Source organism: Canis lupus, chromosome 20 (genome assembly GCF_003254725.2).
Source record: "Canis lupus dingo isolate Sandy chromosome 20, ASM325472v2, whole genome shotgun sequence".
Taxonomy (NCBI): Eukaryota; Metazoa; Chordata; class Mammalia; order Carnivora; family Canidae; genus Canis; species Canis lupus.
The window spans coordinates 53,873,195-53,895,029 of NC_064262.1; the positions used below are offsets into that span (position 1 = coordinate 53,873,195).

A 21,835-nucleotide genomic window follows, 5' to 3' on the forward strand; every position below is an offset into this window, starting at 1 on the left:
AAGAGCTCCCATGACTAGAGCAAACACCCCAAGGGTGGTGAATAAATGACTGTAGGTTAGGAAATAAGGATTTTGTTTAAGTCTCTGATAATTTTTTTCACCACTGAAGAATAAGCACCACCAACAACAAAAAAATCTTAATAGATTTCTTAATGTAACATTATTTTTGTTTTATTTTTTTAGTATAACATTATTTTAAATATCTTTTTGCAAATTTTGCTTGCATCAATCAACCCTTTGTTTGAATTTAATGCAATAACTGTTGTATTTCAAATAACCATTGTTTCTGGCATCATTTTCACTGCTTGTAGATCAGCCCTGTCCATTGGAAATACAGAGTGGCAGATGCAAGCTTTATGTCATTTTAAATTTCCTGGTAGCCCCAAAAGAAAGGAGTAGGTGAGGGATGCCTGGCTGGCTCAGTTCATAGAATATGCAACTCTTGATCTCAGTTGTGAGTTCAAGCCCCATGTTGGGCATGGAGCCTACCTGAAAAAAAAGAAAAGAAAAAAAATAGGTGAAATCAATTTTATTATATATTTTCTTTACAAAATATGCCCCAAATATTATTCTTTCAACATTGTTTTATTCTTTCAACGTTTTATAAACATGCACAAAACCACTTCACACTAGTGATGATGTTACAATAAATCTTTTTTTTTAATAAATCTTTTAATATTTAAGAATAACCTATTAACATCTCAAAATTAGGAATGATATATTTTACTTCTGTTTGCACTAAACCTTTGAAATCCAGCACGTATTTTATACCTGCAGAGCAAATTCAATTAGGGTGCTAACTTTTTTTTTTTTAAGATTTTATTTTTACTTTTAAGTCATCTCTACACCCAACGTGGGGCTCAAACTCACAACCCTGAAATCAAGAGTCACACTCTTCCCCAACTAAACTGGCCAGATGCCCCTAGGCCTTCACTGGAAACACTTTGATCTGTATTTTAGGATCTGTAAAATGTACAGTCGTAAAGGTATATTGGCATATCTAAATTGTTCCAAGCATACATTTAAAGGTTTTTCCAATTATTGAATCAAACATCATTTTCTAAAGTGAGATATTATTCACATACCATGAAAGTCACCCTTTGAAAGTGTATAGTTCAGGGGGTTGTAGCATATTCATGACAAACATCAGTTTTTAAGTTTAAATCTGAGTGAAGTGAAATGAAATAGAAGTAGGAATCCAGTTCCCACCAGAGCGAGCCATATTCCAAGTGCCTGGTAACCACAAGGAGCTCGGGCTACCATTTTGGAGAGCGCAGATAGGAGCCATTGATTATGCTTGAGTTCTTCCCACCTGCACACCTACCTATGAACCAAATCACAAAAGAGGATGGAAATCGTCCCATCACGGCAACTCCCAGCTGCCACCACCGTCGGTAAGGTATCACCATTGAAGTTGTTCAGTCCGTGGGCTGCTACAAACACAGCCTGAGCTTGGCCCAGCTCCAGCAGTCAGGGTAAGCACTGAGCCTCTGTCCACCTCCTTCACTTGACACTCCACTTCCGGGCAGGGATCTGTGTGGCTGACCCCTATGAAGTCACAGTGCTACAAGACTTCTTCATTGACCTGCGGCTACCCTACTCTGTTGTACGTAATGAGCAGGTGGAGATCCGAGCCATACTCTACAATTACCAGGAGAGAGAGGATATCAAGGTGGGTCCCTGGGATGACAGAGGCATGATGGCAAGCTTGGAAGGGGTGGTGGTGGTCATGCTGGTGTCCCGTGGCACACACCCCTAACCGATCCTCTGTCCCCAACAGGTCAGGGTGGAACTACTCTACAATCCAGCCTTCTGTAGTCTGGCCACATCTAAGAAGAGCTACCAGCAGATTGTAAACATCCCAGCCAAGTCCTCCGTGGCCGTGTCTTATGTCATTGTGCCTCTGAAGATTGGCCTCCATGAGGTGGAGGTCAAGGCCGCTGTCTACAGGCATTTCGCCAACGATGGTGTCAAGAAGATCTTGAAGGTCGTGGTGAGTCCTTGGGGGTGCTTGCGGCTCCTTGCCCTTCAGGAGAGGCTCCTGTCTCCCATGCTGTCAACCCAAGTTGGAGATCCAGGCCCTGAGACACTAAGTGTCTCAGCTTAGAAAATTTAAGAGTCCTTACGCGCTTGGAAGCAGGAACCAGGATTAGGGTGAGTGAGTGAGAACTTTGAGGGGGAACCAAAAAACTCAATAATAAAAATCAGTGATATATTTTTTTAAAGCTTTTATTTATTTATTTGACAAACAGAGAGAGAGAGAGAAAGAGAGCACAAACAGGGGGAGTGGCAGGCAGAGGGAGAGAGAGAAGCAGGCTCCCCGCAGAGCAGGGAGCCCCATGTGTAGCTGGATCCCAGGATCCCAGAATCATGACCTGAGCCAAAGGCAGATACTTAACTGACTGACCCAGGCACTCCCAGTGATAGATTTTTAAATGAAAATATGTTTTATAAAAAAATATATATATATGTTTTATTATCACATAGGATATTTTTAACACAGTTCAGTATAGAGGAGTTTTCTTTTGACCTTAAAAGTCTTGGGAAAACATGTTTCACAAAATCAATTTTACTTATTTCCTTTTTTATTTATTTTTAAGATTTTATTTATTTATTCATGAGAGACACACAGAGAGAGGCAGAGACATAGGCAGAGGGAGAAGCAGACTCCCTGCGGGGAGCCCGATGCAGGACTCAATCCCAGGACCCTGGGATCATGCCCTGAGCCAAAGGCAGATATTCAACCATTGAGCCACCCAGGCACCCCTCAAAAAACAAATTTTAGAAAGCAATAACATATAATAGATAAAAATAGAAGTTCTTATATTCTCACATTATATGTTATTGCTTTCTAAAATTTGTAGGAAAGAGTAGATATATAACTGTTAAGGTATATCCAATAATATCTACTCTTTCCTACAGTGAGGAACATTCACAAATATAATAGGAGATCAAGTCATTAATAAAAACAAAAGCCTCTTATCATCTTTTATTAATATTTTCGAGCAAAATGTGAGATCATAAATAAGAGCAACAATATTTTAATGCAGTGTTTTAAGAAATCAAAATTAATGCCAGAAAAATCCATGATGGACAAAAGATCAAAATTTTAAACACAGAGAGGACCTGACAATGTCAAGTCAAGCTATATTAGAGCCTGAAGCTAAAAGGGAAAATAGGGCATATACATGTCTTTTTTTAAGTGTTAAAATTGATTAATGGTTGATTTTCCCAAAAAATGTTAAAGTAGTTGAAAAAATATTGAAACATTGAAAAGCAAATGCTTTAAAACTGACAGTGCTATTTTACAGTCAAATGTCTTATTTATACCCAAATCAGAATTGATTATAATTTTTCTTTCCTGACTTTAATGGAACCAAACTCACATATTTTTTTAAGACTTTATTTTTAAGTCATCTCTATACCTAACGTGGGACTTTGAGTTTACAACCCTGAGATCAAGAGTCACACTTGATCCGACCCTACCAACCGAGCCAGCCAGGTGCACCCAAACTCATGTTTTTTTCAACTACTTTAATGTTCTGGAATATAATGAACCATGAAAACATACATACAAATATATATCTAGGAGTTCTTTTTTTTTTTTTTTTTTTTTTTTTTTTTTTTATGATAGTCACAGAGAGAGAGAGAGGGGCGCAGAGACACAGGCAGAGGGAGAAGCAGGCTCCATGCACCGGGAGCCCGATGTGGGATTCGATCCCGGGTCTCCAGGATCACGCCCTGGGCCAAAGGCAGGCGCCAAACCGCTGCGCCACCCAGGGATCCCTCTAGGAGTTCTTTTTTTAAGTTTTTTTTGTTTTGGGTTTTTTTTTAGTAATCTCTACACTCAACGTGGGGCTCAAACTCACAACCCCTAGATCAAGAGTCACATGCTCTTCTGATGAGTCAGCTGAGTGCCCGTAGGGATACATTTTTTATTATCCCTTTTGTCTGGGACCCTTATGTCATTGTGCCTCTGAGCGTTGGCTCAGTATGGGAACCAATGGGATGCAAACCCAGTAGGGTTGCTGGAGCCTGAATGGTCCAGCGCCCAAGAGCCAGAGTGCCCACAACTTCCCAATTTTGCAATCCCAGATGCTGGCAACTTGAAATCCAGTGTGGAGGAGATATTCACAGCACAGAAACTGGCAGCGCTACAAGTCAGCATCTTTTCTTCCTGGAGAGCTGGGTGGCAAATATTTACCAGCATGCCATGGGAGAAGAGTCGGTCTCTAAAGGAAAATTTGGGCATTAATATCAGCCTAAAAGGAGAATGTGTTCTGAAAAGGCATAAACAGCTGCAGTCCACCATGGAGGTCTTTCTGCACTTACAGGAGAGCTTCCATTGGGAATCCGATAACTAACTAAAATAGCTCCTATTTTAACTGAGCACTTACTATGTGCCAGGCCTTGTGCTGAGTACTTTATGCACATTCTTTTGTGTTAGAGACGCCTGAAAGGCACTGAGTTACAAACACAGACACTCTGGGGTCGTTCAGCGTGACTGCCTCCCCTCAAAAAACAGACTTTGTGCCAGAATGCCCTGTTCAAACCCCAGTTCTAAAAAAAAAAAAAAAAAAAAAAAAAACAGTTCTCTCCTACCAGCTGTGTGATGTTGGGGGGGCGGTTACTTCGCCTTTCATACCCCATCTTTGAGACAGGAGGTATCACAGCAGCCCTCACCCCACTGGGTTTGCTGTGAACCATTAACGCAAGACAGTAGGGTTAGCACGCAGGAAGCTTTCCAAAGGGTTTGTGCTTTTGTTATGAACGTATAATTTGAAATTAACTCCCCCCCCCCCAAAAAAAAAGAAAAAGAAATTAACTCCCAGGACAATCATATGAAGTAGATGTTGGTATTGCTTCCTCTTTAGAAGGGAGGAAGCTGAGCCACGGAGGAAGGTATTTGACTCCCATCACACAGCTAGGAAAGGTGGTACCTCGTGCCTGTGCGACAGTAATGGCCAGAAGGACAGTGTCTTTGCTGACCAGTTGTGTCTGTCTGTTCTTTTATTCGCCTGCCCTCCCTCCACCCCCTATCCCGACATGGGTCAGCCGGAAGGAATCCTAGTCAACCAAACCTTGGCCATTCGCACGCTGGATCCAGAAGCCAAGGGCCAGGGTGAGTCAGCCACAGCAGAGGAGTGGCAGCCTGGGTGGTGATGCAGGGCCTTGTGGGAGAGGGCTGGTGCCATCCGTTTGTCCCGCTCGGCCGGCAGAGGGAGTGCAGCGAGAGGAGGTCCATGCCGCAGACCTGGGCGACCAAGTCCCGGACACGGAGTCAGAGACCAGGATCCTCCTGCAAGGTGAGTGGCCACTGGCCCCGACCCAGGAAGGCACGACCCTGGAGCAGGGGACCCAGTGCCACCTAATTCTGGGGGCATTTGTCGCTGTGTCTCCCCCCTCCACTTCTGCTAGAACCACCTCCTAGATTAGAGAAGCCCCCAGGCAGTATTTAATTCAGAAAATAGCTTTTGCTGATAGAGAAGTTTGAATGAGAAACAGTAGAGTTTCCTCTTGAGAGCAGGAAATTCTGGAACCTAATGCGCGGGATGGAGGACTGGAGCAAGAAGGGAAAAGAGGTCGCTGGAAAGGCACCTTGCAAGCTTAAGGTTTTGGGGAGAGACCTTTGGTTTCCTCATCTGTGATGGGGGCAAATAACAAAATAACAAATATATCAAAGGGTTGCTGAGAGGATTAAATGAGATATTATATGATGATCTCTGGAACAGCGCGCCTGACAAAACAGCATTAAGCACATCTAAGTGTTCGTGACGATTGTTACTGGGATTCATTTGCCACTGGTGTAACAAGAGGACTCGGGAACCAGGGCTCTATGAAGCACAAGCCCCCCCTTCCCTACAAATGTAGGCCACGCACCCCCCTCTGGGGCCACTCAGCCTGCTGTTCCCCTTTGATCACATCCCCCTCAGCCTCCAACTGCCCCCCGCATCCCTGGCACTGGCTGGTGGGAGCCTGGGGTCCCTGGGTCAGTCCCGACCCTCCTCACCCCGCCCCACTGTGCTTGAGCGCGGTCCTCCCTCCCGCCTGGCTCCAGGGACCCCGGTGGCTCAGATGGTAGAGGACGCCATCGACGGGGACCGTCTGAAGCACCTCATCGTGACCCCGTCGGGCTGCGGGGAGCAGAACATGATCGGCATGACGCCCACCGTCATCGCCCTGCATTACCTGGACCAAACCGAGCAGTGGGACAAGTTCGGGCTGGAGAAGCGCCAGGAGGCCTTGGAGCTCATCAAGAAGGGTGCGTCTTCGTGGGAGACCCGCTGCCACCGCCTCCTGGAGCTGGGTCCTCCCGGGGACCCCACCCCCTTTACTCTGATCGCCCCATCCTCTGAGCCCCTTCTCTTTTTAGAAGCTCCTCCCCCTTTGCAGTTCCCTCCTCTGTGCTGAGCCCCCTCTCCCCTCCCTGAACCCCAGGACTCCAGGCCCTCCCCCTCGCTGGCATTCCCATGCCGGCCACCCTCTCCACTGCGCCCCTGCTCTTCTGACAACACTTCTTGCTTCCCCGCAGGATACACCCAACAGCTGGCCTTCAGACAACCCAACTCGGCCTTCGCTGCCTTCCAGAACCGGCCATCCAGCACCTGGTGAGCCACCCCTGCACCCCACAGAGCAGGGCAGCCTGCCGTGGTCCTGGTGGGCCCCATCCACACAGCCCTCTGCCCAGCTATGCAGCCTCCACCCACAGAGGCGAGGCGCCCACTGTGGGCTCCTGAGTGGCCCTCGGTCATCAAGCACCTCCTGCAGCTAGGCTGGGTCTCAACCTGGGTGGGCAAGCTGAGCCAGCTGGGCCAGGGCCTGCCCCCTCTGCTCACTGGTTTGCTGGAACCTGCTCTCTGGATGCCGAGGCGATTGGCTCATGCTCTGTGACCACCTCCAGGCTGACAGCCTACGTGGTCAAGGTCTTCTCTCTGGCCACCAACCTCATCGCCATTGAAGCCCAGGTTCTCTGCGGGGCTGTCAAATGGCTGATCCTGGAGAAGCAGAAGCCCGATGGGATCTTCCAGGAGGATGGGCCTGTGATCCACCAAGAGATGACCGTAAGAAGCAGGGGTTCAGGACAGAGTGAGGGAGGGGCGCCTGGAAGTCATGGGACAGATAGGAGAAAGACGACCCATTCCTTTGGGAGTGTCACTCGTCTAGTACAAAAACCAGAGACCTTCAGAGTCCAGTACAAAACCAAAGTCCCTCCCCTTCACTCTGAAAATACACCTAGAACCCCTCAGAACTACAGTTCTCCAAACGGGATTCCCCAGGCCAGCAGCATCAGCATCACCTGGAAACTTGTTAGTAATGTACGTCCTCAGGCTGGATGCTAGATGCATGGAATCAGAAACTTTAGGGGCAGAGCCTAGGAACCAGTTTCTATAAGTCCCTCTCCACACCCCACCTCCCCCCCCACCACCACCACCGTGATGCTGACACATGCCCATGTTAGAGAATCACTGCCTTAGCCTGACTTTTCAAGCTTCCATTCTCACGGTGTTGCTCCTATCCCCATCCACATGCCATCTGTACTGCTAGGAGCCTTGCTCTGTCCTGCCACAGGGCCTTTGCACATGCTGTTCCCACTGCCTGGCCTGCTAACCCCTGTCATCCCCCAGGGACATCTTTCTTGACCTCCCCAACTGAGTCACACTCCCACTGTCCATTCTCACTGCCACATCCACTTCTCCTGCATAGCACTCATCAGTTTGTAATGATAAATCTATAGCGAATTGGTCGGTTCTTGTCTGTCTCCCCTACTATACGGCGAGCTCCATGAGGATTGGGGCTGGTGTCCAGGTCTTTCCCACCACCTTATCCCCAGCAGCACCACCATTTGCTGAATGAATGAATACTGAAGACAGTGACCCTCCTAGGGAGACACTGGGGAGAGACTCAGCCCTGCTTGGACCTACTGAACCTACAGGGGGATTGGCCAGCAAATGGGAACACACTGGTGACTCTATCCTTGTTTCTTGCTTCCCACTCTAGGGTGGCTTCCGGGAAGCTGAGGAGAAGTCTGTGTCCCTCACGGCCTTTGTTCTCATAGCACTAAAAGAGGCTGAAGATATTTGTATAGGACAGGTTAACGTAAGTATCTGCCATCCTCTTCCTCTCCCCTCCTCTACCCAAGGCACATGCACCTTGGAGGGTGAGGTGTTGCATTTGGGTGATTCTCAGTCCTCCCCCAGTGCACTAACAGCCAGCAAAGCGGCCATAATAATACCCAACATTTGGGGGGCAATTAACTAAAGATGTTCATCTAAGAGCTTCACATGGTGAAGTCCTGTAATCCTTGTTGGAGCCCAAGAGGTAGGCTACTCTTATTATCCCCAGTTAACAGAAGAGAAAACTGAGACACAAAGAGATCAAAGAGCGGGTCCTCTCTGCCTGCCTTACCCTTTTCAGAGAATTTTAGCCAATTTCAACAAAAGCCCCCTCAGCCTGCCTCCCACATCACTCCTACATGATCAGTGCATTGTATCCTTGCTGCTTGCCTAAAGGAAACTCACAACACAGTGCTAAGAAAACATCAAGACTATTTTCTTAGTCCAGGGGATCCTCTAGGAAATTTTTTTTAAGATTTATTTATTTATTTGAGAGAGAGAGAGAGCATGGGGGCAGGGCAGAGGGAGAAGAGAGAATCTCAAGCAGACACTGCTGAGCACAGAGCCCCATGCAGGGCCCCATCTCACCACCCTGATCATGACCCGAGCTGAAATCAAGAGTCAGATGCTTAACCGACTGTGCCACCCAAGCATCTCTCTTCTAGGAAATTTTCAAAGGAGCCCATGACCCTAAAAGGTTACCTCCTTTTCCTCTGGTTTTCATTTCGAAGCACAAAACTTAGAGAGATGGGCTCCTGAGAGTCTCTGTGATTGCTTCATCTGCTTTGTCCTGGGATGGTCAGAGTGGATTGTCTGAACTTTGGCTTACCAAGTCTGGAACCCCAGGATCTCACCCTCAGCCAGCTGCTTCTTCCTTCGTTGGACCCCAGAAAGTGATGGAAGGGAGGGGCCTGTTAACTTTAGTGCCCAGGAGGGACCCAGACCTTTCTGGGCCCAATAATTCCTCTTTGCCTGCAGGGCAGCACGGGGCTGACCTTCCTTGAGGAACACAGCCAGAGTAAGGCTAGCTGATTCCCAGGGGACAGCACTGATTGGCTGGACCGTGGTAGGGTGATCACCCCTGGGCCAATCAGCTCAGGCCAAGGAGTTGGTCTCGCTGGGCAAATATGGCCTGCCTCCAGTGTGGCGTGGAAATGGAGGAGAAAAGCTCCTACAGACGTCAAACAAAAGTAGATGGAGGAGAAGTAGCTGGGCAGGCCAAAGGATTAGGCTCTACTACCATGCAGCAACATTTTCCTCTACAACATGGCAACAGTATAACTGAGGATAGCATAGGCTGTAGAACCAGATTGCTGGGGTTCAAATCAAGAGTGTGCTGGAACCAACCACTGAACTTGGGAAAACCAACTGTTACATCTCCAGGACTTTTCGCAAGCTAGTTCTTAAATACAATCATCACTTAAAATCAAGTTATGGGATGCCTGGGTGGCTCAGTGGTTAAGCGTCTGCCTTTGGCTCAGGGAGTGATCCTAGGGTTCCAGGATCCAGTCCGGCATCAGGCTCCTTGCATGGAGCCTGCTTCTCCCTCTGCCTGAGTCTCTGCCTCTCTCTCTGTGTCTCATGAATAAATAAGTAAAATCTTTTTTAAAAAATTAAATTTAGGGATCCCTGGGTGGCGCAGCGGTTTGGCGCCTGCCTTTGGCCCAGGGCGCGATCCTGGAGATCTGGGATCGAGTCCCGCATCGGGCTCCCGGTACATGGAGCCTGCTTCTCCCTCTGCCTGTGTCTCTGCCTCTCTCTCTATCACTGTGTGCCTATCATGAATAAATAAAAATTAAAAAAAAATAAAAAATTAAAAAATTAAATTTAATTGAAAAAATAAAATTAAGTTACATAAACTTAAGTAAATTAGACTAAACATCAACCATTAAAACCTAAGGTAATAAACACCCAAAACCTATCACTTTCTAATTGTTTTACTACCCTTCGTCATTATCTATATGATAAATCTACCCATCTCGAGGTTATTTCTGTACCTTGTATGGTGGAAATACTACCTAACACTGTGCTGCTTACTGCCCACCTCTTCCCAACTCTGCATTCACTGCTTCCACATCAGTAGTTTGAAATTGGCCACGGTTGTACTTACACCATGAAAATTCGCAAACACTATAAATTATGTCTTTCTCCATCTCTCATCTCTCTGGGTCTCAATATTCTCGTCTGTGTAGTGGGGATGATGATAAAAATACTGCCTACCTCATAGGATTCTGAAGTTCAATGACGGGCTGTATGACTGGCATCTAGTAAGTGTTAGCTATGAAGCCGATGATTAGACAAGAGGCATTCCCAGGAGGGTGCTGAGTCTGGTTCACACTAGCTCACAAGTGCCTATCTGGGACATCTCTTCGTCACTCTGGGATCAGGGATATTATGTTGGTAACTTGTAATTGGCCACAGTGGGAGTATTGGCATCACAATAACTGACAGTCCATAAACTGACCCCCCACCTTGCCCCCAATCACATGCCTTGGAGAGCTGGTTCTTAAATAGCTACCAGTACACTACCAGATATATAAACTGTCCCAGACACAGCTTAGGTACTCAGCAACAAGGCGGCTCACAGTGGCTAAAACCACTGGAAAACCTGAAAAAAAAAAAAAAAAAAAAGATCTAAGACAGATCTGTGTTGCAAGGACAGAAACCATCCTGGCACCCAGGAAGCGGTGCTTGTGTGACACTTACCAGCTCTCTGTGGCAGCAATGTCCACCTTACCAGAGTACCCGTCCTCTTTCTTGCAGATCTTGCCAAGCAGCATCGAAAAGGCAGGAAATTATCTTGCAGCCCACTACCAGAACCTGAGGAGACCATATTCTGTGGCCATTGCTGGCTACGCCCTGGCCCATCTAGACAAACTGGAGGGAGATAACCTCAGAAAATTTCTGAACACAGCCAGAGGTGAGGGGCAGCCTGGTGAGGTGAGAGGCGAATGCCTGACTGGTCGTCCTGAGCTGGCATGTGTGGCCGTAAGCCACGCCGGGATGGGCAGCCTCAAGTTGAGCTGGGGTGGGTGGTGCCAAGCCATGCTGAGTGAATGGCTCTGAGGTGTGAGAAGGCCTCACTGTAAGCTACACAAGAAGGTCCATTGCATCCATCGTTCAACAAATGCGTGCTGAGCACTTGCCAGGACACAGGAGCAAGGACCTGGGCTCTGACATCAGACTCAAATCCAGATCCCACTCTGCCCCTTTCTCCCTGTGTGACTTTGTACAAGTCACTGAACCTCTCTAGACTTCACCTTAAGGTGACACATCATAGGGTGGTTGTGAAGATTGGACGAGTAATACAGGTAGAAGGTCCAGCACCCAGGAAGAGCTCTATCGCTGCTGTTGTCATAACATTACCATGATCTCAAGGGCAATTAGGATTAGACAAGATAGTGCCATAGGGAATTTAGCACAGTGGTAGCACATAGCGAGCACTTAATTGATGGTTCCAGTGATGCTCTGTGCCAGGTTCCCACTGACTGCTGTAACATATGTCAAGAAACATGATGTAGGATATACTGAGGTGGTTTACCACAATAGGAGTTTGTTGTTTGTGGGCAGCTCTCCTCCATATGTTGATGCTTGGCTCCTGGCCTCTGACTTTTCATGGCTCTGCCACTCTGGGTCCTTGGAATCTACTCCATTCAAGCAGAAGGGGGACAAGTCAGGAGGATTGTGCAAGGGAGGTAGAGCAGGCGTGGAAGGGGCCCCCATCGTTGCCAGTGTCCATTCCATTGTCCAGAGCTCAGTCCTGTGGCCATATCTCCCTGCAAGGATCTGCGGGAGACATAGTCCAACTGTATGCCCGGGAAGAGGAGGGGATGGTTCTTAATGACGATCTCTGCCATAAATACTTTCTCAGGCACTTGGGACATCACAGTGGATACAGCACAGCCCCTGCCATCATGGCTTCACACCCCAACTGAGGAGAGAAATGAGTTACCTGATTGCTATGGAGCATCATAGTGCTGGGACGGGAGAGCACGGAATGTTTTGAGAGACAGAAGGAATGGCAAGGGTCTGTCACCCAGTCTTGGGGTGCCAGTGAAGTCAAATCAGGGGATTAACAGGGGTAGATGGAGAAAAGGTGCTCCAAGGAGAAGGAACAGAATATCAAAAGGCTCAGAAGTAAAAACGAGCATGGAAAGTTTAGGGAATCTCCTGTAGGTGGGTGGGGCTGTGGCTGAGAATTTAAATGGAGGAGTGAAGGTTAATTAGAGAAGAGAGTGAGGCAGGAGCCAGCAGATTGTGGGCCTTGGATGTGAGCCAGGATATCTGAACACCAAGAAGTCCACTTCAGAGCTGTCTCGGAGCCATCTCCAGGCTGGACAGAGCAGTGAGCATGGGGGATGGGGTGGGGGTTCTCTCCGCAGACAGGAACCGCTGGGTGGAGCCTGGCAAGAAGCTCTACAATGTGGAAGCCACATCCTACGCCCTCTTGGCCCTGCTGCTGCTCAAAGACTTTGACAATGTACCTCCTGTCGTCCGCTGGCTCAATGAGCAGAGATACTACGGAGGTGGCTATGGCTCCACCCAGGCAAGTGACCCCATATCCCCCTGGCACCTGCATGCCCACCTCCTCTACCCTCCCACTGGCCTCCCAGAGAAGACACTGAGACCAAGAGGGGCAATCCTTCTGTCCCACCAGCAGAGTGGCTGGAGTGGATTTGAGAGATCACAACTAAAAAATAGTTGTGAACCCATCCATGGGTCCTAGACTACATTCTGAATGCCCCAAGCTGTCTTCTGAAGCTCCTGGTATCTAGACCATGTTCTCTGTTCCACCAGGCTCCTTGTTAGCTCATCTTCCTATGGGTTCTAGGCCAAGTTCTCAGCTGTTTGAGGACATCATCCAAGCCTCTCTCCCTGGTGGGTTCTAGGGCATGGTGTCAGTAACCTCAGGCTCTGGTTTGACCTCCTTTCTTTCTGGCGAGCTGTGAGTCACATTCTCAGTGTGTTCCTTTTGGATTCTAGATCATATGTTCAATGTCCCCAGACTCTAACCTCATTCTTTTTTCACAAGTGGGTTCTAAATACATTCTCACGGACTCCAGACTCTTGTCTTAGACTCTCCTCTGGATGAGTCTGGGCCACATTCTCAATGTTGCTATAGCTTCGGTCTTATGTCTGTAGTTTCTGGTGGATTCTAGACCTGTCCTCAGTGTCTCCAAGCTCTGGTCTAAGCCTCTGTCCCTTGGAGAATCTAGAACATGTCCTGAGTGTTGAACAACCCTCAATCCCATCCTCACCCTCTCTTTGTGTGTGTGTGTGGGGGGGGGCGGGTTCTAGGCTATCCTCTCTCTGATCTGAGTCTTTTCCTCTCTCCTGGGCTCTAGGCCACCTTCATGGTGTTCCAAGCCTTGGCCCAATACCAGAAGGATGTCCCCAACCACAAGGACCTGAACCTGCAAGTGTCCATCAACCTGCCCAGCCGCAGCACAGAGATCAAGCACCACATTGTCTGGGATTCTCCTAGCCTCCAACGGTCAGAAGAGGTACAGCTGCCTAGCCAAACCCTCCTTGGTGTCACCCTCCACACCAGCCAGGGTTTGCCAGAGCCAGGAGGGAGGACAGGTCATTGTTGCAGCCAGGGGAAAGTTTGGTTCCCCCAACATCCTCTCTTCTCTCTCCCGGCTCCCTGCAGACCAAGAAAAATGAGAATTTCGAAGTAATAGCAAAAGGAAAAGGACAAGGCACCTTGTCGGTAAGGAATAGGAACACACACCTGCTTGGCCCACCACTTTCTCTCAGCACCCAGAGGGACCCTCTCCTTCTCAACTCAAATGGGCTGACACTTCATCTCCCCCACTGTCTCACCAGGTGGTGACCATGTACTATGCCAAGCTCAAAAACAAAGCCACCTGCAAGAAGTTTGACCTCAGGGTTGACATACAACCAGCCCCTGAAAATGGTAAAGGGAGTGAAGACCCTACATGTTACGCTTCCCCCAACCCCATTCTAATGTCTGCCCCCCTCCTGAATCGGGACCCAGGGACCCCCATCCCATTTTTCTGTCTTCTGTGTTTCTAGTCAAGAGGCCTCAGGACGCCTTGAACAGCATGACCCTTAACATCTGTACCAGGCAAGTGATGATGGGTCACTACGGGTCATCTTGGCCATTCTTCCGTCTATAAGAAGACTTCTCAAAATAATATCTGTGGTACCAAACCCTTTCCAACAGTGCATTGTGCATCTGGTATTGCCTTAAGTACCCACCAGGAGGCGGATGCCATCCTCACTATGCATGGCAGTCCGAGACTGGCAGTGACCCTATAGGCTGAGACTGTGCCAGCAATCTCAGCAATCGATGTGGGGCACATTCCAATTGTCCCATGACCTTTAAAGTGTTTTATCGTAACTTGGCCTTGCTATCAGTGCATGAACTGAATAATGGCTGCTCAGTGACCATCACTGACAGACTTTGAAGGAAGTGACGTGATTGGTCATTGATTGTGCACCTCTTATCTGCTCAGTAATTGGTGGGCTAAATCACTAGAAACAAGACTTGTACTTTATGCAGTTGTGACTACTGTACCCTGGTGCTGGGGACCTGATGTTATTGAGCTAGACCACGGTAACATTTTTCTGCCTTTCTTTCCTAGAATAACTAAGGCATGAAGAGGTCAAGTGACTCATCAAATGTCTTACAGAGCTGGGACTTGAGCCCATGTGGTTGGGCCCTAGAGCCTGAGCTATTAGTCTCCTTTTTTTTTTTTTTTTTTTTAAGATTTATTTATTTATTTATTTATTTATTTATTTATTTATTTATGAGAGACACAGGGAGAGAGAGAGGCTGAGACATAGGTAGAGGGAGAAGCAGGCTCCATGCAGGGAGCCTGATGCGGGACTCGATCCCAGGGCCCCAGGATCACACCCTGAGCTAAAGGCAGATGCCCAACTGCTGAGCCACCCAGGCATCCTTTTTTTAATGATTTTTAAAAATTTATTTATAAGCTAGTAGTCTCGGGCAGCCTGGGTGGCTCAGCGGTTTAGAACCTGCCTTCGGCCCAGGTGATGATCCTGGAGACCTGGGATCGAGTCCCACATCCGGCTCCCTGCATGGAGCCTCCTTCCCCTTCTGCCTGTGTCTCTGCCTCTCTCTCTGTTTCTCGTGAGTAAATAAATAAAATCTTTAAAAAAAAAAAGAGATTAAAAAAAAATAAGCTAGTAGTCTCCTTGACCATTACACCATCTTCCCTTTAGTCCCTTTGGGGAATGTTTCCTAAAATCTAATATCCCCTTGTGCTGCCATGTGGGAACCAAGAACCTCAGTCTCTGATTAGACTCCCTTGTCCAGGCGTTGACCCCCAGGGCTCAGGACAACTGCCTGAGCAACCAACTGCCCTCCCTCCACTCCATTCAGGTACCTGGGAGACGAGGACGCTACCATGTCGATACTGGATATATCCATGATGACTGGCTTTTCTCCTGACACTTGTGACCTCAACCAGGTATGAAAGGCTTATGGGCTTGGGGACTGAGATCAGTGGGAAGAACCCTGGGGTCTGAAAGAAGACTAAGGAAGATTTTCATAAATCCCATCCTTCCTTCCCCAGTTGAGCAGTGGTATCGAGAGATACATATCTAAGTATGAGCTGAACAAGGCCTTCTCCAACAAGAACAATGTCATCCTCTACCTGGAAAAGGTAAGGCTTCCAGTGGGGACCTAGCCTCTACCTGGCTGGCCTTCCTCTGGGTCAGGCCAGGCCCAGGCTAGGGGGGATGGGGTCCATATTTTTGAGTGGTGGAGGAAGGGCTATATAAAACAAGATGGTCAACCCAAGTTATCCTGTCTTTTGTAAGCATCCTACCTTATGCCCACTCATATTCCAACCTCAGAGTTTACTTGCTTTCTCCAACTTCTTCCCATTAGTCTTTTTTAATATTTTATTTATTTATTCATGAGAGACACACAGAGAGGCAGAGACACAGGCAGAGGGAGAAGCAGCCTCCTTGTGGGGAGCCCAATGTGGGACTCAATCCCAGGACCCCAGGATCACACCCTGAGCCAAAGGCAGATGCTCAACCGCTGAGCCATCCAGGCATCCCTTCTCATCAGAGTCTAAACAACCAATGAAAAGAGCCATATTGGTTTAAAAAAATAAAGTGCTCAGTGGTGAACAAGAATTTCCCTTGCTCCCCCATCCCCTGGCATCTCTCTCTTATTAATTCTCCATCTGACCTCTCACTCTTCATCTCTAACATGACTTGAGCTTCCTCCTCACCCCTACTTCTATCTTCCATCTTTCTTATCCTCATACTCTCCCTGCTGAAGTCCCAATACCTTTGATTGCCCCTCACCCCATATTAGTCAGTATGAGTAACACTAGCTACTATAATAAAACTCCCAAGAATATGGGGGTTCCAACCCAAGAAATTTGTGTTTCTCATTCACGCCAAGTCCAGTTGGTGTGGGAGGTTAAGGAAAGGGTCTTCTGTTCCACACAGTCATTCAGGGATCCACATGCCTTCTGTCTTGGGGCTCCACAATCCCTAGGACTCTAGAGTTATCTACTGGACCCATTCTTTCTAGAAGAAAGGAGGATTCTGCATGAGACAGACATTGACATTTTCTTGCATCTTAATTTTTGTGCATTTCAATTTTTATTTAATTCTAACCCTATGGGGAAGTTGCAGAGTGGGAGAACATGGTTCCACGGTTCTACCCAAATTCACTGTTAGCCTTTTCCTCCAAATACACCTGTCTATCACATACACGTGTGTATATCTATTTCTCTCTCTCTCTCTCTCTCTATTTTTTTTTCAGCTTTAATGAGATATAACTAACAAATAACACTGTTAGGTTTAAGGTGTATAAAATAATGATTTGATGTCTCCATATATTGGGAAACGATCCCAACAATAAAGTTACTTAACACATCCATTACCTCACATAGTTTTAGTGTGTGTGTGTGTGTGTGTGTGTGTGTGGTGAGAACTTTTAAGATCTACCCTCTCAGCAACTTTAAAATCTACAATTCAGTATCATTAGCTGCGGGATGATGTTTTTATGGGCATAGATAGCAGTCCGTTGGCAAGAACTCAATCACATGGCCACACACTAAACTAAGGAAGGAAGCTGACGAGTGTAATCTAGCTCTGAGCCTTGGAGTAACAGAACATGGGTTTGTCCTGCCCTCCACCCTCCCCACCCACTTCCCACCTTGATCCTTCAGTTTCTCCAACCCCCAGTACCTCATGCTGGTATGCCCTCCACGTCTTCATCCCACTAACCAGCCTCTTCATTCTCCATAGATCTCACATAACCAGGAGGACTGTATATCCTTCAGAGTGCACCAGTACTTTAAGGTGGGGCTTATCCAGCCTGGATCAGTCAAGGTGTACTCCTATTACAACCTAGGTGAGCAACCTTGACCTAGGGCCTGGGGTCTGAGGGTTCCAGGGATCTGAGAAGTGGGAGTCTGAGGCTCCCGGGGTTGAGGACCTGGCATCTCCAGGTCTGAGGGACTGGAGTTGGGAATCCAAGCCCTACCCCCTGGGTTCTCTGGACTGGAGGTCCTCGCCCTCTAACCCTTTCCCACCACTCTGCCCACAGATGAGAGTTGCACCCGGTTCTACCACCCAGAGAAAGAAGATGGGCAACTAAGCAAGCTCTGTCACAAGGACATGTGCCGCTGTGCTGAGGGTGGGTGCCAAGGAGCGGGGAAGGGTTGGCCACACCCACCAGATCCCTCCACACACCCAGAGGGACGGACCCAGGAGCGGGGGGGCCCTGGAGGAGATGTGAGATGTAACCATGTCCCCCACCCATCCGCCCCACAGAGAACTGCTTCATGCAGCAGGTGTACGACAAGGTCACCAAGGATGAACGGCTGGACAAGGCCTGTGAGCCAGGCGTAGACTACGGTCAGTGGGTGCATACATGTGGGAGCGTGTGGGAGCAACAGTGTGTGGGGACGTGGTTGTACATGTGAGACTGTGTTATGGTTGTGGTTGTGTGTGTGACTGGCTGCGAGTGACCATGGCTGCATGTGGTTGTACTTCAGGATATAATTGCAGGCGACGTGTGTGTGTGTGAGGGGCCATGATTACATGGGAACCATGGTTGTGAGCGGGCTGGGTGTATGCAAGTGTATGAGTGGATGTGGTTGTGTGCCTGGTTGTGTGTGCGACTGTGAGGTTGTAGTTGTGCCAAATCACGGAGATATGAGACAGTGGTTGCAGGTGACAGTGGACAGGAGTAGGCATGGTCATGCATGTGGGTGGCTGTAATCATGCACATGGTCGTGTGTGTGACTGTGTGAGACCGTGTAAGATCACGTGTGACATGTGTGTTACTGGGGGGCAGGGACTGTAGCACGACTGGCGGCCATCCTGCATGTATCTGCATGGGGGGTGCCGTGTGCCCAGGTGCGCTTGCAGGTGATCCTGACCCCCACCGCCCCCTCCCCTCCCCCCACAGTGTACAAGACCAGGCTTCTCAGGAAGGAGCCAGCAGAAGACTTTGACGAGTACGTAATGGCTGTGGAGCAGATCATCAAATCAGGTCAGCCCTGCACTCTGGCTTCTGTCTTCCCACCCCCTTCCCCCCAGTTCCCTCCCTCCCTCCAGTTCAGCTTCTCTCCCTCCCCTCCAGGCTCCGATGAGGTGGCCAGAGGACAGGAGCGCAGGTTCATCAGCCACATCAGGTGCAGAGAAGCCCTGAAGCTGCAGGATGGGAAACGCTACCTCGTGTGGGGCGTCTCCACCGACCTGTGGGGAGAGAAACCCAAGTGAGTGCCAGCCCTGTGCATGCCCAGGGCCGCCCCTGCCCACCCTTCCCCTGCCCTGCCCCTGACCGGTCTGCCTCCTCTCCGCACATCCCCCCACCCCCCTGCAGGATCAACTACATCATCGGGAAGGACACATGGGTGGAGATGTGGCCTGAGGCCGATGAATGCCAGGATGAGGAAAATGAGAAACGGTGCCAAGACCTGGCCAGCTTCACTGATGACATGATCACCTTTGGCTGTCCCAACTGACCCCTCCCCGTGGTCCCCACAATAAAGCTTCAGTTGTATGTCATGTGTCTTCCGGTGTGGGAAGGTCTCTGAGAGGGAAAGAGGCCACTGTGATCCATCCTGAAGCCTCGCCTGACCCCCACTTCCGTCCCTCTGTGGCCCTCCTGCAGGCCTGCTTCCTCCCCACTCTCCCGGGAGCACCCTCCACCTGGCTGGCACGCGGCCCCACCCAAGTGTACTTCCACTTTCCCCTGCATCTACCCTGCTTCTCAGCCCCAACCTTCTGGAAATTCTCACCAGCTGCCCCTTCACACCTGCCTGCTTACCTGCCTGCTTACCTGCCTCCTCATCGAACCCTCACGTGCGTTTTCACCAACATTATCATCTGAATCTTTACCTGCTGTCTCACCTACGCCCTGGCTTGTATCCACCTGCATTTTTGGCATTGTCACTCGGCCCATGCCGACATCTCCAACCGCAAGCTGGCCTGTATCTTACCAACTCGCCTACCTATGTGCTGCATCCTCACCTGCATCTTCACCTGTTCTCACCTTCATCCCATTTGCCCCTCACCTGCAGCTAGCTCCTCCGGGGCAATTCCATTTGTTACCTCACCTGCATTCCTCTTGGGCCGGCTGTGCCCAGGAGGGGGCGGTAGGGGGCAGGCCCAGCGGTGTTTCCGGTGAGCTCTGAGCGAGTGAGCAAGCCAGTGAGCTAGTGAAAGGGAAGATCTGAGTCAGCGGTCTAGGTGGGGAGTTGGCATTGTGGTCACAGCATCATCAGAGCTGCCTGGGGGGCAGGAGCCAGAGGGAAGTGAGCTGACTGACAGTCGAGGGGAACTGGGGCCCTAGGTGCCTCTTCTGATTAATTCAAGGGCTTGAGGGTGGGATCCATTCCCCCACTCTAGATGTGCTCATCACCTGAAAATCCCTGAGCCTTGCAGTCACCCCTTCTCAGCCCCTTCCGCTAAGACTCCCCCCGCCAGGTCCTGTAAAGGCTGCCTCCTGATTCCAGAAATAGGGGGAAATAGATTCACAACCAGTCCCTGTTTAGTGGGGGCAGCAGTCAAGGGGAGACTCCAAGGAGAGCCTGCTTCTCCCTCTGCTTATGTCTCTGCCTCTTTCTGTGTGTCTCTTGTGAATAAATAAAGTCTTTAAAGTTTTTTTTAATTTTAAAAATTAAAAATAGCTACAAAGCAACATTTACACTGGTTTTTTACTAAACCACAGCCTAGCTAGGTTGACATAGAAAATGACTATTATATTTTCTAAAAAAAAAAAAAAAAGACTATTATTTGATCTAAATGACTATACCGGTGGCCCCATGGTAGGCAGGCTCTCTCACATTGCCCTGTTCTCCTTTCCTCTTTGGACAACCTCACTGTCTGAAGTCAACTCCATGCTGTCCTTGGAATATAAGTTTCAAAGATCCTATCTGAGCTGTTCACAGTCTGGAACCACAGGTGCTCCAACAGAACAACATGCCACGTGTTAAAGAAAGGAAGAAAAGGAATCCCAGGGCAGAAGAACAGGAAAATAAGCAAGAAAAAGAAAGAGGAAGGCAGACATCAAGGTGGAAAGGCATCCTGGTAGAGGTTGGCTGGGACCCTTGTGAGTGATGAGGATTTTTGAGCCTCCCCCACACCTTTTTTTAAAAAGATTATTTATTCATGAGAGAGGCAGAGACAGAGGCAGAGGGAGAAGCAGGCTCCCTGCGGGAAGATGAATGCGGGACTCGATCCCAGGACCCCGGGATCACGACCTGAGGCCAAGGCAGATGCTCAACCATTGAACCAGGCGTCCCTATGTAGGTATTTTTTAGATGTGATTCCCACCTACAGTCGATTGACTTTCAGGCTACACTCAATAATGCGGATGGGCCTCATCCAATCAGTTGAAGGGCCAAAGGGAAAGATTCGTTTTCCTGAGGAAGAAGGAATTCAAGATAGCAGCATAGAAATTCTGCCTTGGTTTCTTGCCTTTCTACTCAAGACTGTAACATCAACTCTTAACCGAATCTCCAGCCTACTGGCTTGTCCGATGGATTTGGGGCTTGCCACACCCCACAGTCACATGGGTCAACTCCTGGGGTGCTTGCTTGGCTGACTCAGTCGGGAGAGCATGAGACTGTTGATCTCAGGGTCACGAGTTCAAGCCCTACATTGGGTGTGGGGCATACTTATAAACAAAAAACAAAATATGAGCCAAGTCCTTAAAATAAGTTGTGTGTGTAGATAGATGATGATACATAAATAGATGATAGATAGATGCGCCTGGGTGGCTCAGTTGGTTAGGGGTCTGACTCTTGGTTTTGGCTCAGGTCATGATCTCAAGGTCATGAGATCGAGTCCTGCGTCGGGCTCTGTGTTCAGCGCAGAGGCTGCTTGGGATTCTCTCTACAGCAGCGCAAGGCATGGAAGGTGATGAGATGTGGACTGTCGGTCAGGGAGGTGGACACGGAGCAGAGTAGGGACCGCTGGTGGGCATCTGCAGCTCACCCAAATACTTTCCCCGGAAAGTTGCTCTCCTGTGCAGTCAGGGGGGATGACTGGATGCGGCCCATGGGGCATAATATGCTAACGCCCTATATGCTCAATGGGAAGCCATTACAGGATTGTAAGCAGGGGAGAGGTGAAGGCTGATGTACGTGTTTAAAACGCCGATGGCAACAGTTCCAATCCCAGCTATATGCCCAAAAGACTGGGAACCCGGTGCCCAGACAAATACATGTGCACACATGCATGCTCACAGT

General features: G+C 48.8%; 1 protein-coding gene across 1 annotated transcript in view; it reads left to right on the plus strand.

The window, feature by feature from the left end:
- The window catches only part of C3 (complement C3), a 33,105-nt gene extending 13,957 nt beyond the window's left edge, over positions 1-19,148 (plus strand). Inside the window, exons 20-41 of the mRNA XM_025457242.3 lie at positions 1,530-1,672; positions 1,781-1,993; positions 5,056-5,122; positions 5,220-5,306; positions 6,059-6,262; positions 6,533-6,608; positions 6,902-7,061; positions 7,999-8,097; positions 10,878-11,034; positions 12,497-12,660; positions 13,460-13,618; positions 13,768-13,827; positions 13,944-14,034; positions 14,154-14,205; positions 15,487-15,574; positions 15,680-15,769; positions 17,379-17,484; positions 17,680-17,769; positions 17,907-17,990; positions 18,547-18,630; positions 18,721-18,856; positions 18,964-19,148. Coding sequence (XP_025313027.3) covers positions 1,530-1,672; positions 1,781-1,993; positions 5,056-5,122; positions 5,220-5,306; positions 6,059-6,262; positions 6,533-6,608; positions 6,902-7,061; positions 7,999-8,097; positions 10,878-11,034; positions 12,497-12,660; positions 13,460-13,618; positions 13,768-13,827; positions 13,944-14,034; positions 14,154-14,205; positions 15,487-15,574; positions 15,680-15,769; positions 17,379-17,484; positions 17,680-17,769; positions 17,907-17,990; positions 18,547-18,630; positions 18,721-18,856; positions 18,964-19,105 — 2,552 coding nt within the window. The 3' untranslated portion in view covers positions 19,106-19,148. The remainder of the gene's footprint in view (positions 1-1,529; positions 1,673-1,780; positions 1,994-5,055; positions 5,123-5,219; positions 5,307-6,058; positions 6,263-6,532; positions 6,609-6,901; positions 7,062-7,998; positions 8,098-10,877; positions 11,035-12,496; positions 12,661-13,459; positions 13,619-13,767; positions 13,828-13,943; positions 14,035-14,153; positions 14,206-15,486; positions 15,575-15,679; positions 15,770-17,378; positions 17,485-17,679; positions 17,770-17,906; positions 17,991-18,546; positions 18,631-18,720; positions 18,857-18,963) is intronic.
- The last annotated feature ends 2,687 nt before the right edge of the window (positions 19,149-21,835 follow it).